This window comes from Spermophilus citellus, assembly GCF_964194105.1.
Source record: "Spermophilus citellus genome assembly, chromosome: 6".
Lineage (NCBI taxonomy): Eukaryota > Metazoa > Chordata > Mammalia > Rodentia > Sciuridae > Spermophilus > Spermophilus citellus.
In genome coordinates, this window is record NC_138187.1 from 70,171,197 (window position 1) to 70,186,523 (window position 15,327).

At 34.4% G+C, this 15,327-nt stretch overlaps 1 protein-coding gene across 6 annotated transcripts in view; it reads right to left on the reverse strand.

Annotated features, from left to right (window-relative positions):
• Nucleotides 1-765: 765 nt before the first annotated feature.
• The window catches only part of CUL2 (cullin 2), a 113,000-nt gene continuing 98,438 nt past the window's right edge, over nt 766-15,327 (reverse strand). For 4 of the 6 annotated variants that reach the window (XM_081300394.1, XM_081300395.1, XM_081300396.1 and 1 more), the window contains 5 exons: nt 11,756-11,822; nt 7,640-7,842; nt 6,883-6,984; nt 5,064-5,180; nt 771-3,522 (listed from right to left, as the gene is read on the reverse strand). In XM_081300394.1, the coding sequence (XP_081156520.1) occupies nt 3,391-3,522; nt 5,064-5,180; nt 6,883-6,984; nt 7,640-7,842; nt 11,756-11,822 (621 nt within the window). In that variant the 3' untranslated portion in view covers nt 771-3,390. Of the gene's footprint in view, nt 3,523-5,063; nt 5,181-6,882; nt 6,985-7,639; nt 7,843-11,755; nt 11,823-15,327 lie in introns of all 6 variants that reach the window. The other 2 variants (XM_081300398.1, XM_081300393.1) reach the window with 2 other exon arrangements.

The window sequence follows — 15,327 nt, forward strand, 5'->3', positions numbered from 1 at the left end:
AAAAAATGTTCAATATCTCTAGCAATTAGAGAAATGCAAATCAAAATTACACTGAGATTCCATCTCACTCCAGTCAGAATGGCAATTATAGAGAAGAGAAGCAAAATAAATGTTGGCGAGGATGTGGAGGAAAATGTATACTCATACATTGCTGGTGGGGCTGCAAATCGGTGCAACCACTATGGAAAGCAGTATGGAGATTCCTCAGAAAACTTTGAAAGGAACCACCATTGGATCCAGCTATCCTACTCCTTGGTTTATACCCAAAGGACTTAAAATCAGCATACTACAGAGATATAGCCACGTCAATGTTTATAGCAGTTCAATTCACAATAGCTAAACTTTGGAATCAACCTACATGCCCTTCAACAAATGAATGGATGAAGAAAATATGGTATATACACATAATGGAATATTACTCAGCCTGAAAGAAGAATCAAATTATGGCATTTGTCAGTAAATGGATGGAGCTGGAGAACATCATGCTAAGTGAAATAAGCCAAAGGCTGAATGTTTTCTCTGATATGCAGATGCTAATTCATAATAAGGGGGGAGGGGAATGCCACAGTCTGGCTGGGCACAATTCAGGAGCCACTTGTCAGAAGAAACGAACTTTATTTTTTGAACACACACACCACACCACACAGCTCTTCAGGAAAACCCTCAGAGCCCAACTGCCACCACCAGCTTCCCACAAGCCTCTCCACCTCCCCCACCCCTCCTGCTCTTGAGGCCGATTGGCTGGCTTTCGTGGGCAGAGCCAAAAAAAGTCCCCCAATGAGCAGCTCCGTGGTCTGAAAGGGCGGGGAAATAGCCCAATGAGCTTCACCGCAGAGAAGCCAATCAGTTGGCAGCTAGAAGTTTGCTGGGGCCGCTGTGAGCCAATCATCAGCTGGCAGCTGGAAGTTTGCTGGCAGATGGAAGTTTGCTGGGGCCCCTTCGGCTGTGGCTCTCAACAGGGGACTAGAGAAAAACAGAGGTACTTTGGATTAGGGAGAGGAAAGTGAGGAGAGGGGGCAAAGAGGTAGGAAGGATAGCAGAATAAATCAAACATTATTACCTTATGTAGACATATGATTACATGACTGGTGTGATTCCACATCATGTACAACCAGAAGAATGAGAAGTTATACTCCACTTATGTATGAAGTCTCAAAATGCATTCTATTGTCATGTATAACTAACTAGAACAATTAAAAAAAAAAGCATAAGAAAACCCTCCTTTCCTACCTCCTCTTTCCTTTTCATAGCTGACCAGTTTCTCCCATAAGCACTCAGCGTTGTGCAGCAGGGCCTCCCAGGTTTGCACCCCGAGCTACAGTGATATTTCAGTTGCTTGAGTTAATGTGATGAGACTGCAACTCTGTCTACATTCTCCTTAGGGAAAGTGTGTGCAAAAATAAATCCTTAATATTGCTCCCTTTCTGGATGGTGACTTGGTTGAATGTATTTGGCCTCTTCTTCATGTATGTGTGTAATAGGTTTCTTTTTAAGTAAAAAGGGGAGAAAATATGAAGAAAACTTTGTCTTTTATGTAGACCTTAGTACAACTATTTTGTCCATTTTTTAAATATGATATATTTTCTTGACAATTAGATACCAGGGTAAGTCTTAATTTAACCTTTATAAGTGTCTAAGAGAAAAAGGAACCAATTGGAAAACTTACAAGTTCTCAAAACAAGCATTTTGGGTTTTGACAGTAAATGTGCAATATTATAGAGTTTGCCACTATTTCCTCTCTAGGAAGAAAGGTAAGAGAAATACACTTGATAAGTAATTTTCAGTTGATTTTTTAGGGGGATTAAACTCAGGGCCACTCAACCACTGAGCCATACCCCAAGCCCTATTTTATACTTTATTTAGAGACAGGGTCTCACTGAGTTGCTTAGTACCTTGTTTTTGTGGAGGTTGGCTTTGAACTCACGATCCTCCTGTCTCAGCCTCCTGAGCCACTGGGATGACAGGACTGTGCCACCATGACCAGATGATTTTTAAAACACTTAACACAAGTCAGAAAAAGTGTAATCAAATAAACCAATTGTAAAAGTCATTTTTCAACAAGAGAAATTTAAATATGATCAAACCACATGTGAGGTGACTCTAAATAATTTCTGTTTATTTGTAATAATATAACTGTGGTTATTTTTTAAAAGACCTGCCTTATCTGTTAGCCATACAAACTGAAGTATTAAAAGTGAAAATGATTTGTATGGGATATTCTTTAAAATAGTCCAGCTTTAAAAAATTATATGTTGTGGGGGCTAGGGGCAGATAGAATTTAAATATGACAATATACCAAAGTATTTTAATATTCCCACTGATTTATAATAAACAAAATAGAATTTCATGTCTCTATATAAGTGGTACCTGATGTACCTGGCATACTGTACCAAATAGATTTGTTTTTTAAGAAAGGTTATTTAGGTTATACACTGCGAGGCAAAGTGTGATTTACAGGAGTGGATATAGTATACCAGGTAGAGGGAAATGGAAGGAATAGATTGTTATCAGAGGGTCTCCTACAACTCAGGGAAGGCAAAACTGAGATATTATTCTATATTAGAATTAGTGTGTTATAAAAACAGTAGTATGACAAATGTGAATGAAAGGCTCCGTTTATACCAGGTTGATGTCACTACATACTACTCATACATGTGTCCGTGGTATAAGCACATCACTAGAAGCTGCTGATGGAATTATGTCTTCCATATTCAAAATGTTCATATCCAATGCAGGTCTAAATCCATAAAAATAAAGCATTTTTTTAATGCTGAATGCAATAGTTTTAGACATTTTTCATGGAGGAGTTAATGAAAGTAAATTAAACCACTGAGATAAAAACACAAAGCTGCTTTAGATGCTTGCATGACTCATCAATATTTTTATATAGATACATATTATTTTGTAGCCATCCTGACACTCCAACCACATAAAAAAAGGCATTCTATTTCTTTATTTTTTTTATTTGACAAGCAGCAATATCATGTTTGTCATTTTAATGTAGATACAATTATTATGTTATCTGTCATATTACAATATTTAAGTTTTTATTTTATGTCCTTTAAGATACATTAAAAAAAAAAAAAACACATCAACTGCAAACGTGAAGGGGAGAGAAAGCATGGTACCCAACCAAATTTCCACATTTCAGCAATACTTCACTCATTCTTTTAAAAGTTTTAAGAAATGTCATAATGACATGAGCTTGAAATATCTCTAGGCATTTTCTTTTGACGCTCATGACGTGGCACTGGTGATGTTGTAAACAGCAGAAAAACAGGGGCTGCCAAATGACCAAATTATGGAGGCACAGGCCTGCTTTTTCCCACAGGAACACACCGAATGGTGATGGCAATGATCTTCTCACACCCACACTGGAGGAGAGCAACATCACGCGACGTAACTGTATTCATCTGCGGACGCTTGGCTGCGTTCAATGTATTGTTTGTCTATCAGAACTTCAATACATTTCTTAATCATGCTGATACTTGGATTAAACCTCGCTCTTGACTGGCTAATCACCTGTGTTAAGAGAGACATGGAAGTCAAACTACCACAAATGAACCAGCTATCAATAAATATTTTTAAACAATTAGAAGTAAGCTTTCTCAAGTTTACTGAGATTTTAACAAACAGACTTAAATTGGGTTATATTAATCAATATTATATTCAGCTTATATTAATTAAACTGAATAAAATCATTCAAAATAGACTTCATAGGGCAAATAAGTAAGTTGCATGAACAATATTAAATTCTATTTATTTTTTTGTGGTACTATAGATTAAAACCAGGAGTGCTCTACCACTGAGCTATATACCCAGCCCTTTTAATTTTTTTTTTTAATTTTGAGACGAGGCTAGCCCTGAACTTGCAATCCTGTTGCCTCAGTCTCTGGAGTAGCTGGGATTACAGGCATCTACCACCACACATGCTCAATATTAAATTTTTTAAGCAAAGCAAGGCAGTGCACAGGGAAAGAGTAATCAGATCTGTCAGTTTTGACATGCCAGTTGAAAAGAATTTTTATTCAAAGTAAGGAAAAAAAATATAATGCTTACATTGTGAAAGAATTATGGTATAGAACAAAACAAAATTTAATAATGTTTATGCATAATTAAGTGAAACCATAAACTAAGTAATCTATCTAAACACTCATGCACATCCTCACACTTCCATTTAACTCCATTTTCTGTTTTCTGCTCAAAACATCACTTTATCTAGAAAGCTTTCCCCAACATCCCCTATATCAGGACTTCTTTTTTTTTTATTTTTTGGTACTGGGGATTGAACCAAGGGGTACTCAAAACTACTTTTGTTTTGAGACAGGGTCTCACTAAGTTATTTAGAGTCTTGCTAAATTGCTGAGGCTGGTCTTGAACTTATGATCCTCCTGCCACAGCTCCTGAGTTGCTGGAATTACAGGTGTGAGCCACCATGATAATTCCAGCAAATGGAATTTCATGTCTCTATATAAGTGGTACCTGGTGTACCATTTATATAGAGACAATAAATTATATATATATATATATATTCATGATATATATATATCAGGACCTCTGTATAATTCTTCTAGTTCTGTATGTCTTCCTTTCAGTGCATATTAATATAGTTTTCCATTTACTTGCTTATTGTTTGTTAATAATGTATTTCTACTCCATTATGAATTCCATAAGTGCTGCCACATCTTAGCTGCTTGGCACTACATCCCCATTGTCCAGCTCAGCACTCCATCACATGGTAAAACACTGTTGTTTACATGAAATGAATGACTATTTGATGTATTCAACTTCCTTTAATAACTGTAAAGAAGTCTCAATAAACTGTCAAGTCTGGATCTTCGAGTTTGAATTTCAATCTCCAAATTCAAGCCAAAGCAAATCCAAATTTAACAGCAAAATTTTAAGAAAGTACTATTCTCATTAAATAGTGCAATATCTCTTTGATAATCTATGCTATTTGGAGATTGTGTTATGTCTGTATCATGTTTAAGAAGAAGCAGAGTTAATCTGTACATTGATAATATCCTCTACCTAAGAAGTCTTGAGGACTTTTCCCGTCTTACCTCTTGAATAAGCGCATTGTGTCGAAGCACTTTACGTGCTTTCATGATACGAACTATAGCAGCTTGAAGATACATTTTCCGGTCCTCATCCACAGCACTTCTAGTCTGCTCCATTTCCTGTTTCAAAGAAGGAAAAATTAGCAAATGAGCCACTATCATTGAACTTGTTTTTAATTCATTTTATCAGTAAGTTAAAAGAATTTTCAATCAATAATGAGTAACAAATTACAGATATCCTGTGCCCAATATCACATAACCAATGCTAAAACATTTATTCTGGGTTATATATCACATTCGAAGGTTATTTAAAAAATTACATTATTATAAACTATAATGGTAATGTCAATAAGCAATAAAGTAGGACTTAACTGACAAAGAACAATAATTTTTCAAGAATGTTGTCCTAGCAACGATTACAGACTCTGTATCACAATGCAAATGGAGTTGTAGCAAATGCAATAATTAGCTCCAAGTGCACATGGATCAAGTTTCAAGGGAAAGAGTTATGTAGGGTTCTGTTTGGCTCAAGGACAGTCATGAAGGATAGGCCAGAGAGAAGCTATCTCTGTGGAGTTCACAGAAACAGAAGCAGCAAGACATGGCAGCTGGCCATAACACGGCAATAGATTCCTCATCATAGCCTTGCAAAGATAAAATACAATCCATGACTCATAGGCAATCATTCATTAGACTTCAACAGGATCATGAACACTTTAAGGTTCAAAGTTCATGGCCGTTAATTATCATGTGTCTCCACCATGGGAATGTAAGTTCTCTGCAAAGGGACTGTTATCTTATAGACCTTTATATCCTATTCTGAGTCCAAAGCTTGAAAATAAGAGGCAATCAAGAGAATAAGTGATATGAACAGTTTATGCAAGACGAAAGCAACAGTCAATGCTGAGTTTTAAAAAAAAGTCATGAGCTACTCACAATGGTTCACCCAGGAATCTGGATACCACTCTAGACCTACTCAATCACAATTTGCATTTTAACAAGATCCTAAGTAGCTCCCATTGTGCACCAAAGTTTGAGCAACATTTTCTACCTGACAGTGTATCTTTGAAAGAAATGAGTTCCTCCAACCTCAGAAACTTAGGCCCTAAGCAACTTAGTGAGACCTTATCTCAAAATTTTAAAAAAAGGCTGAGGATGTGGCTCAGTGATTAATAAGTGGTTAATCCCTGGAGCTTCCCATTAGTACTACCTTTTTTTTTTTTTTTTTTGTACCCAGGATGCTTCACCACTGAGCAACATTCCAGCCCTTTTAATATTTTAATTAGAGACAGGGGTCTTGCTAAGTTGCTCAGGACCTCTCTAAATTGCCAAAGGTAGCTTTGAGCTCACAATCCTCCTGCCTCAGCCCCCCGAGATAACCATTACTACTTTTTAAAAATGAAAAATGCCAACAGAGTTCTGTTAGATTGTACGTTCATAAATGCAAAGAACAAAGAATAAACCAGAAAAGATGTATCATATTATTGATTTTGAGATACAAAGTTTTGTTTGATCTCAGGGTCAACTGAACTTGTTAAATCCAAGATTTAGAACTGGGTGTGGTGGCACCAGCCTATAATCCCAGTGATTTGAGAGTTCAAAGCCAGCCTCAGCAACTTAGCAAGGCACTAAGGAACTCAGTGAGACCCTGTCTCAAAGCAAGCAAACAACAACAACAAAAAAGGGCTGGGGATGTGGCTCAGTGGTTAAATACTCCTGAGTCCTATCCCTGGTATCAAAAGGAAAAAAAAAAAAAAAAAAAAAACCACAAAAACACAATGCTTTATCATTAAAAAACAATATGCCATTAAAAATCACTTACCTGTGGTGTATCCTTCTGCATTGATGTAGTAATTTTAAATTTTGTTCTTTTACTGCTGAAGTTCATATTTAATGAAAATGAAGATTCTGCATCGATGTCTTCCTACATTTAAAGATATATTTATAAAAAAAAAAGTTTACTGCAAGTAACATGAAATTAATAATGATCAAGCATGAAGAACTAAACAATTTATTATTGAATTTATTAAGAGAAAAATAATTGTTAAATAAGCAAAAAGCAATTCTATTCTAATTTTAACTGAGTCTTGACATTAAGATACACTAGAGCACCTGGGACAGAATCATACTAGTTAAGGCTATATATAACATACATATCAATAGGCTGTCATTTCCGATTCAAAACCATGAAATTAAATTAAATGAACACATAGGGGGGAAGGAGAACCAGAAGGAGTTATAACAGTCTACAGTTTAAAAATTTTAGACTACAGGATTCAATCAGAATCCCATAGATGGCAATTCTTTTACAATTTTTCAGTAACATTACAGTATAGAACATTATAGTACAGGACAAATAAATTAAATCAGAAAACAGACGTAGGCACCAGCTTACATAGCATTCCCTTGACTCCTAAGTTAACAACTATATTGGGCTTGCAGGAATGTAGCTAGTTCAAGTGCATTTCAGAGAACAAAGAGGAATGACAATTATAGTCTTACTTTAAGCAGTATCAATATTCACACTTTTTTATGGGATCTTTGCAGTTTTTAAAGTTTTGGGGAACATTACCACATACCTTTTCTGAATCATGGTTAATCATTTTCACATCAAGTAATGATTTGATTGTTTTTGTCAGTTCCTTTTCATTCATCTGAGTACTGTCTTGAAGCTCTTTATAGCTGACAGTTTCACTGTTGTTAAAGGCAAGAAGAACTGCCATTTGGTATGTTGTAACCATGGCTACATATGGTTTGCCCAAATAGTTCATTTTAACTTCACCTATAATCAAGACAAAAATTGAGACAGTAAACTAATCATTCAAAGAAACATTTCAGAATTATCTGAGTAATAATTGTTTATTTCAGATATTTCCCCCCTGCAACAGAGAACCAAGGACTTCTTAAATTATTTTAAAGCCACTCCAGCTAACAATGCAGTCGTTTTGCTTTGTTTGCAGGGAATGGAGGTATTACTAGTTTTGTGTATGTAATATAAATCACAATTAAGATATCATTACTTTACCCATGGGTTTTAACAATGAGGCAGTAGCATATTAGCACATGGAAAATCGTGTAAAAAAGAGTATCAAAACATGTATGTGCTTTGTAACATGTAAAAAATATGGAAAGATAACATGCAAAAGAACTTCCTAAAGCATAAAGTCATGGTTTAGTGACTACACACAGAGTAATGAATTATAAAATAAACCAGCATGAACTTTGACTTTAAAGCTCTTCATTTTAAGTTAAGCTATATTTTACATGAAATTACTCCAGAGGCTGCATACCCTGCTCAGGGATAATTAGTAACTCTGATCAAGACTTTGTGCTTTCTTTTATTTGTTCGATATTATAAATTATAAAATAAACCAGCATGAGCTTTGACTTTAAAGCTCTTCATTCACCAACTTACTGTTACTTCACAGATGCCTGTTTTAACTTTCACTATCAGTATTATCCTTTACACCTAGACCTATTTCAAAAAGAAGTGACACTCAGAAATACGTTTCAGAATTATTTGAACAGGAACACTTAGAGAAATCCCTACTCTGAATTTTTATGAAAGGAAGCTTAACATGTTAGAATATCTACTTCCTACAAATGGCATATATTAATAAATTATCATTAAGAGTGTACTACAGCCAGGCACAGTGGTACATGCCTGTAATCCCAGTTACTCAGGAGGCTGAAGAAGGAGGATCACAAGTTCGAGGCCAGTCTCAGCAATTTTAATATAGCAAGGTCCTAAGTACCTGAGCAAGACTCTGTCTCAAATTTGAAATTCTTACTGTCTCAGCCTTCCAAGTTGTTGGTATTGCAGCAGTACGCTACTACACCTAACTGGAATAGAGTCACTACCTTTTAAGGTATGTGCAACAATATGGTATATACCTTCCTTCTTTTTTTTTAATTTTGAAAGTTGCTTAGGGCCTTTAATTTTTAAGTTGCTTAGGGCCTTGCTAACTTGCTGAGGTTGGTCTTGAACTTGTGATCCTTCTGCCTCATACTCTGTGTTATTAGGATTACAGATGTGCAACACAGTGCCCAACTAGTGGTGTGATTTTCAATTTGGCAATTTTGCCAGATCTCATTTTGACAAATAATAGTAACTACCAATGTACATAACAATTTACAGTTCATAAATTGTACTAACTAGAAAAGTTAGATACTTTGTACTAACTAAAAAGTTCATCATTTCTCAACTTATTTTTCAACAGAACTGGAATTCTTGCAACTCCTTGCCCTGCCATAAATAAAAAATAGTAATATCCAGACTATGTAATGATTTTCTTTACACTGTCTGTATATATCTCTCCAACAAGTATTTGTAGCTCTTCATCAAGTTGTTCTCTCATCATAATGCTATCTGAAGTCCTAGTCATAAATACAATGCAATTTCCAACATCTCCTCACTCAGTATCTCTGTCATATCTGATATCCCAGATTGTTTGCTGCTTGAAATTCTTATTTCTGTTGGTATTACACTGTCTACATTCTTCTCTGCCTGTCCTGGCTAAGTCTGATTAGTTCTTGAAAATCACTTGGATCATCTACCCAGAAGCTTTACTTCCTTAATACCCATTTGTCACCACCATTCTATATAATACTGGAATACCCTGGGCCTTGCCTCTCTATTAAAAACATTCAAGGGCTGGGGATGTGGCTCAAGCGGTAGCGCGCTCGCCTGGCATGCATGCGGCCTGGGTTCGATCCTCAGCACCACATACCAACAAAGATGTTGTGTCCACCGAGAACTAAAAAATAAATATTAAAAATTCTCTCTCTCTCTCTCTCTCCTCTCTCACTCTCTCTTTAAAAAAAAAAAACATTCAAAACATTGCACTATGACTATTTATCTGCCTTCCTACTAGACATAAGTATTTTGAGAACTGAGGATCTGTCTACCTGGCATTTAGAAGTACCTGGACCACAGAATACATTTTGAGTTGATAAATGAATTACAAATATAAAGATGAGGAAATAGGTTTGGAGAAGTTAAGTAACATGCTGTAGGTTACATAGCTACTAAGTGGTGAGACACCACTTAACCTCAGGTCTTCTGACTGTAAATTCCTCCAAATACTATTTTATATCCCATTTCCAATCATTTATAAATACTCTTGGCTTTACATAATACAAAAAATTAAGCTGTTTCTTGGGTTTTCAATAACCGGAGGATTCAGAAATAGGTTAAAAAGAAAAAGTTTGATTATACTGTGTGTTTTGTTAAGTGAAAGAGGTTCTTAACAAAAAAAGAACACTTAGCGATGAGTCCAGGATCTAAATCAATATTTTAAAGAAGTCTTGGACCCTTATTGTCATATATGGGAACTCCAGAAAAAGCACTAAATATGGATGGTGTTTGATACCTTTTGTTAGATGAATAAATGCAAAATAAAAATAAAATGACCAGAAGAGCTTCAATTCCACAAGACAAATATTCAGGGGACATAAAAGCAAACTAAATTCAGTTACATTGAAATATATTAGTTTTCTTAGAAAATAAAATCTAGAACAGTAAAAGTAAAATTTTTCTTTAAAATGAATTATGTTTACTAAATGAGAATAAAAAAATTCAAAATATATAAAATAGTCAACTATCACGTGACCACTTATGAAGAAACATCAAGAAACAGCTTTTTATTTAAGCGTACTAAAAAATTAGAATGTTCAATTTGTTCAATAAAATTGTGTAGATAATGCAATATGTGTTACTAACATAATGAGTCATCGTATTCCAAGGTATAAATTAGTCAAACAAATGGTAAGTTACATGGTAACTTAGATGCAATCTCTCTTAGGCAAGAGGAGAAAAGTTTTCTAATGAAGATTATGGCAGATGATCAGATTTCCTTGCACCATTTCTTAAGAGATTAACACATTCCCCATTTTCATATAGAGGGAAAGTTGAGTCATTGCACTTTTCAAAGCATAGTTTGTCAAAAAGAAATTCTGAATGTTTGCATTGGCTAAATCTTTAGGCAACTTAGCACAACTGCACAAAATGCTCAGTCATACTGATATTAACCCTACCATAAATAAGCCGGCCCTTATTGTTCCAAAAAGAAGCAAAGAAAATTATTAAATAGTGAATAAAGTTTTCTTAAACTGGAATCTATTGAAAATTAATTGAGACATTCAAAAAAGCATTTTTTTACTGCAGTCCATTACAGTTTAACAAGTAAATAACCAGATCTCCTTATGGTGCTAGAATAGTTACTGAAATTTCTAAGGATCCTGGTATACTAACAAAATAGATTTCTTAGGAGTATCTGTATGACCCATCAAGTCTATGTTTCTAAATAAATTTTCCAATGCCTATAAAAAGTGGTTGGCTACAGAAATGTAATAAATTGTTATGAAATTTAAAAACTTCCTTTAAAAGCAGCAACATTATAAACAGCATAGTTATGAAAAAATATTAAAAAGTGTTGTACTTCTTCAAGCACTGTAGCTCAGTGGTAGAGCACTTGTTTATGATGCTCAAGATCCTGGGTTCTATTCCCAGCACTACTAAACAGGAAAAATACTATACTGAAACTTCATTATTAGTTGCTTGTATGGTAACTAGAAAGGCAGATGGAGAATGAATGGTTAAAAACCATAATTCGGCTACAGGAAATCTCTTTCTAAATTAACACAATTATATAAGATAAATTTCATTTAACTAATTATAATTAAATGCAGTTTACCTGTACAGAGATAATGTAACCATGTGAGTTTCCTTCCACTGAAATGCTGGCTATAAAATAATTCAAACTGTAAAGAAAAGAAAATCAAATTATTTTCAGCTACTATAGCTTGTCCTACTTAGTTATCCCACATAAAAAAGTTCTAAAAGTTCACGTTAGAAGACATTATAGCCCATCTGATACACCTTGTCATTTTACAGATGAGAAAACATACCTGTGCTCATACAAACATTATCTCAGAGTTTTTGTTTTGTTTTGTTTTTGAGGTATAACATTACAACAGGTTTAATAAAACCACTGATCTTTGCAAAATAATTTTATGTTAACACTTTGTGCCTGGGGTAGCAGCATCTTATACTGTGACATTCCTATACATACGTAAGTACTTCATCAAAGCATCAACATTAAAATCATAGTAGCCAAGCACAATCATGCATGTCTGTAGTCCCAGCTACTCCAGAGACTGAGGCCGAAGGACTACTTGAGCCCAGGGTTTGAGGCCACTGTAGGCAACATAGCAAGACTCTCTTTCCTTTAAAAAAAAAAAAAAAAAGTAGGTGGGTGGGGCAGAATAACTTAGCCAATTGCCTGCACAAAGGTAAACAGCCACACTGTAGGTTATTTTTCTTCTTGAATCATTTCTGCAGTACAGTAAATTGTTATTACTATCAGTAAAATGATACCAATCTATCCAAGCTCTTTTAATTGACAACCTTATTCAGGTTTTTCTATTAAACCACATCATTTGCAAATTTTACTTCTGGTTTAAATTCAGAAATGACATAGTCAATGATTCGTTATTTTCCAACAATATTTACTTAGACTTCATAAATTCTAATTACTGACCAAATGCACCATCACATACATTTCAGCATAAAAATGTCATAATTTTATTATATCATATTTGCCAAAAAGTATTCTTACTGATGTGGCAGACCAATTAAGAGATGTGTGGCTATGAAGTATTATATATGATTTAACTTCTACATTTAAACACTAATCCAAAGAAAGTTTTAGGGAACTCTTCTTTGGATATTGTTTTGTTGATATTATTGTGAATGAGTAAATTTTAAATTCTGTCAATGTAGGTAAATCTTTTTTTAAAAATATTTTTTTGGTTGTTGATAGGCCTTTATTTTATTTATTTATATGTGGTGCTGAGAATTAAACCCAGTGCCTCACACATGCCAGGCAAGTGTGCTACCACTGAGCCACAGCCAAAGCCTCAATGTAGGTAAACCTTAAAACCTTCTTTCCTGGATTGAATGTGTAATTACTGGACATGAGTCCAAAAATACAGAGTTCATATCTTTTACAGGGGATGGGAGTATGGCTCAGTGGTAGGGCATGTGCTTAGTGTGCAAGAGGCCCAGGGTTCCAATCTCCAGTGCCAAAAATAGAAAAGAAAAACGAAAAAGAGCTAGTACATAATATATAGTAGAAAAATAATACTGAAATATGAAAAGATAAAAAGTTGATTTCTTTTTTTTTTTTAATTATTTATTTTTCCTTAGTTCTCGGTGGACACAACATCTTTGTTTGTATGTGGTGCTGAGGATCGAACCCGGGCCGCACGCAGGCCAGGCAAGCGCGCTACCGCTTGAGCCACATCCCCAGCCCAAAAAGTTGATTTCTTTATAAAGCTAAAAAAAATACACAACTGTAGCCAAGTCAAAGTTGAGAACTGTACATATATGGTTAGCATTAAGTGCCATATGTAACATCTAAAACTTTTAGCTACATATCAAATATATTTTAAAAATAGATTTAAAAAAAGCAATTGCAACACTTTGACTATTAGCTATACTATGATCCATCCTTACTATGAAAGTTTAAAGCTCTAACTAAAAGAATCAATAAATTCTTTTTGCAGTTTATTCCAAGTTTGCCTAGCTCTAGGAAGCTGAAATTTGTTGAACATGCTTTCTCTCCAGTGGCAAAGCAACCTCCTCCACCAAACCTTTTACATGATAAACAGGAAATGGCTGGCACCTGGGATACTTAAGAATTTTGTCTTCCTGATTCTAATTCAGACAGCTAATCAAAGTACCTCAGAAGAGGATTCCAGAAGAAAATATGCTTGACTAATTAATAACCTCTCAGAGTGACAATAAAATTCAATTACAATATACGACTCATAATTTATCCATAAAACACAATTTATGGACAAAAAGCAAACCAAAACATCTTTAGAAATAAGAAACTCAACCTTTGAAATGTTATTTACAAACCATTTAAGTGCTGCACTAGCTTCAAGATAATGTATATTGCAAGCTCTGAAACTATGTTTTACTTTTTTATACTCCCAGCAACTAGTACTACTCAATAGGTTATATTGATGATATATGCCAAAAGGAAATATTCCTTCATCCTTAAGATTAAAATCTGATTAAAGACTCTCACACATATAACTAGTCAAGAACAAAAAAGACTAAGCTATAAATGTAATTATTATTTCACCTGGTACTACAAAGACAAAAGTTGCAAGACCTTGCTTAATTACATTGTTAAGTAATTGTATTATCAAAGTTTATTAGTAAGACATATATGATAACTAAATTTCTCACTTTAAAGTAAACAAGTAAGCCAGGCATGGTGGCCCACACCTGTAATCCCAACAACTCAGTAGGCTGAGACAGTAGGATCAAAAGTTCAAAGCCTCAGCAACTTAGTGAGCCCCTAAGCAACTTAGTCAGAACTTGTCTCAAAAAATAAAAAGAGCTGTGAATGTAGCTCAGTGTAAAACACCTTTGGGTTCAATCCCCAGGACCAAAATAAATAAATAAAGTAAACAAGCTAGGGGCTAGGGCTGTAACTCAGTAGCAGAGTGCTCACCTAACACATGTGAGGCACTGGGTTCAATCCTCAGTACCACATAAAAATAAATAAAAATAAAGATATTATGTCCATCTACAACTAAAAGAAAAACAATTTAAAAAGTAAACAAGCTAAAGGACAGCATTTTTCAAATATCATTTCAGGATTTATTAATTAAAACTAAAAAGATCTTAAAAGTTGACATTTGATACTTAATAAACTTATTCATCTCCAAAAGACAGCTGATTAATAGATTTTAATTATGTGTAAATGAGAAGTAATTTTTGGTAAATGGCTATATTTAAGATTAAGATGTAAAAAATACGAATCATTTCTAAGTCAAAATAAATTAATTTACATGTGAAAATGTATACTTTTAAGTACACATATGATTTCAATTTTATGTAGTTAAAAACTTGGATTCATTAGGGGAAGAAAAAAAATATTTATATAAAATATATATGGATAAGAACTGGAGGCTTAGCTTAGTAGTAGAACACTTGCCTAGCACACTCAATTCCCTGGGTTCAATCTCCAGCACTGCAAAAAATTTTAAAAAAATTTAAAAACCCCAAATATATGGATAAACTCCCTCTACTGGTACTTAGAGGAACTAAGTAGTCTTGAAATCATAATTTTAGTCAGAAAAACTCACTTCCTATTTGTAAATGAAGAAACTAAAACCTGATAATGGTTGTAAATTAATAAAGTTCAAGGGGTTAAAAACCCTTCTTGGAAAATAATTAAAGAGAGAA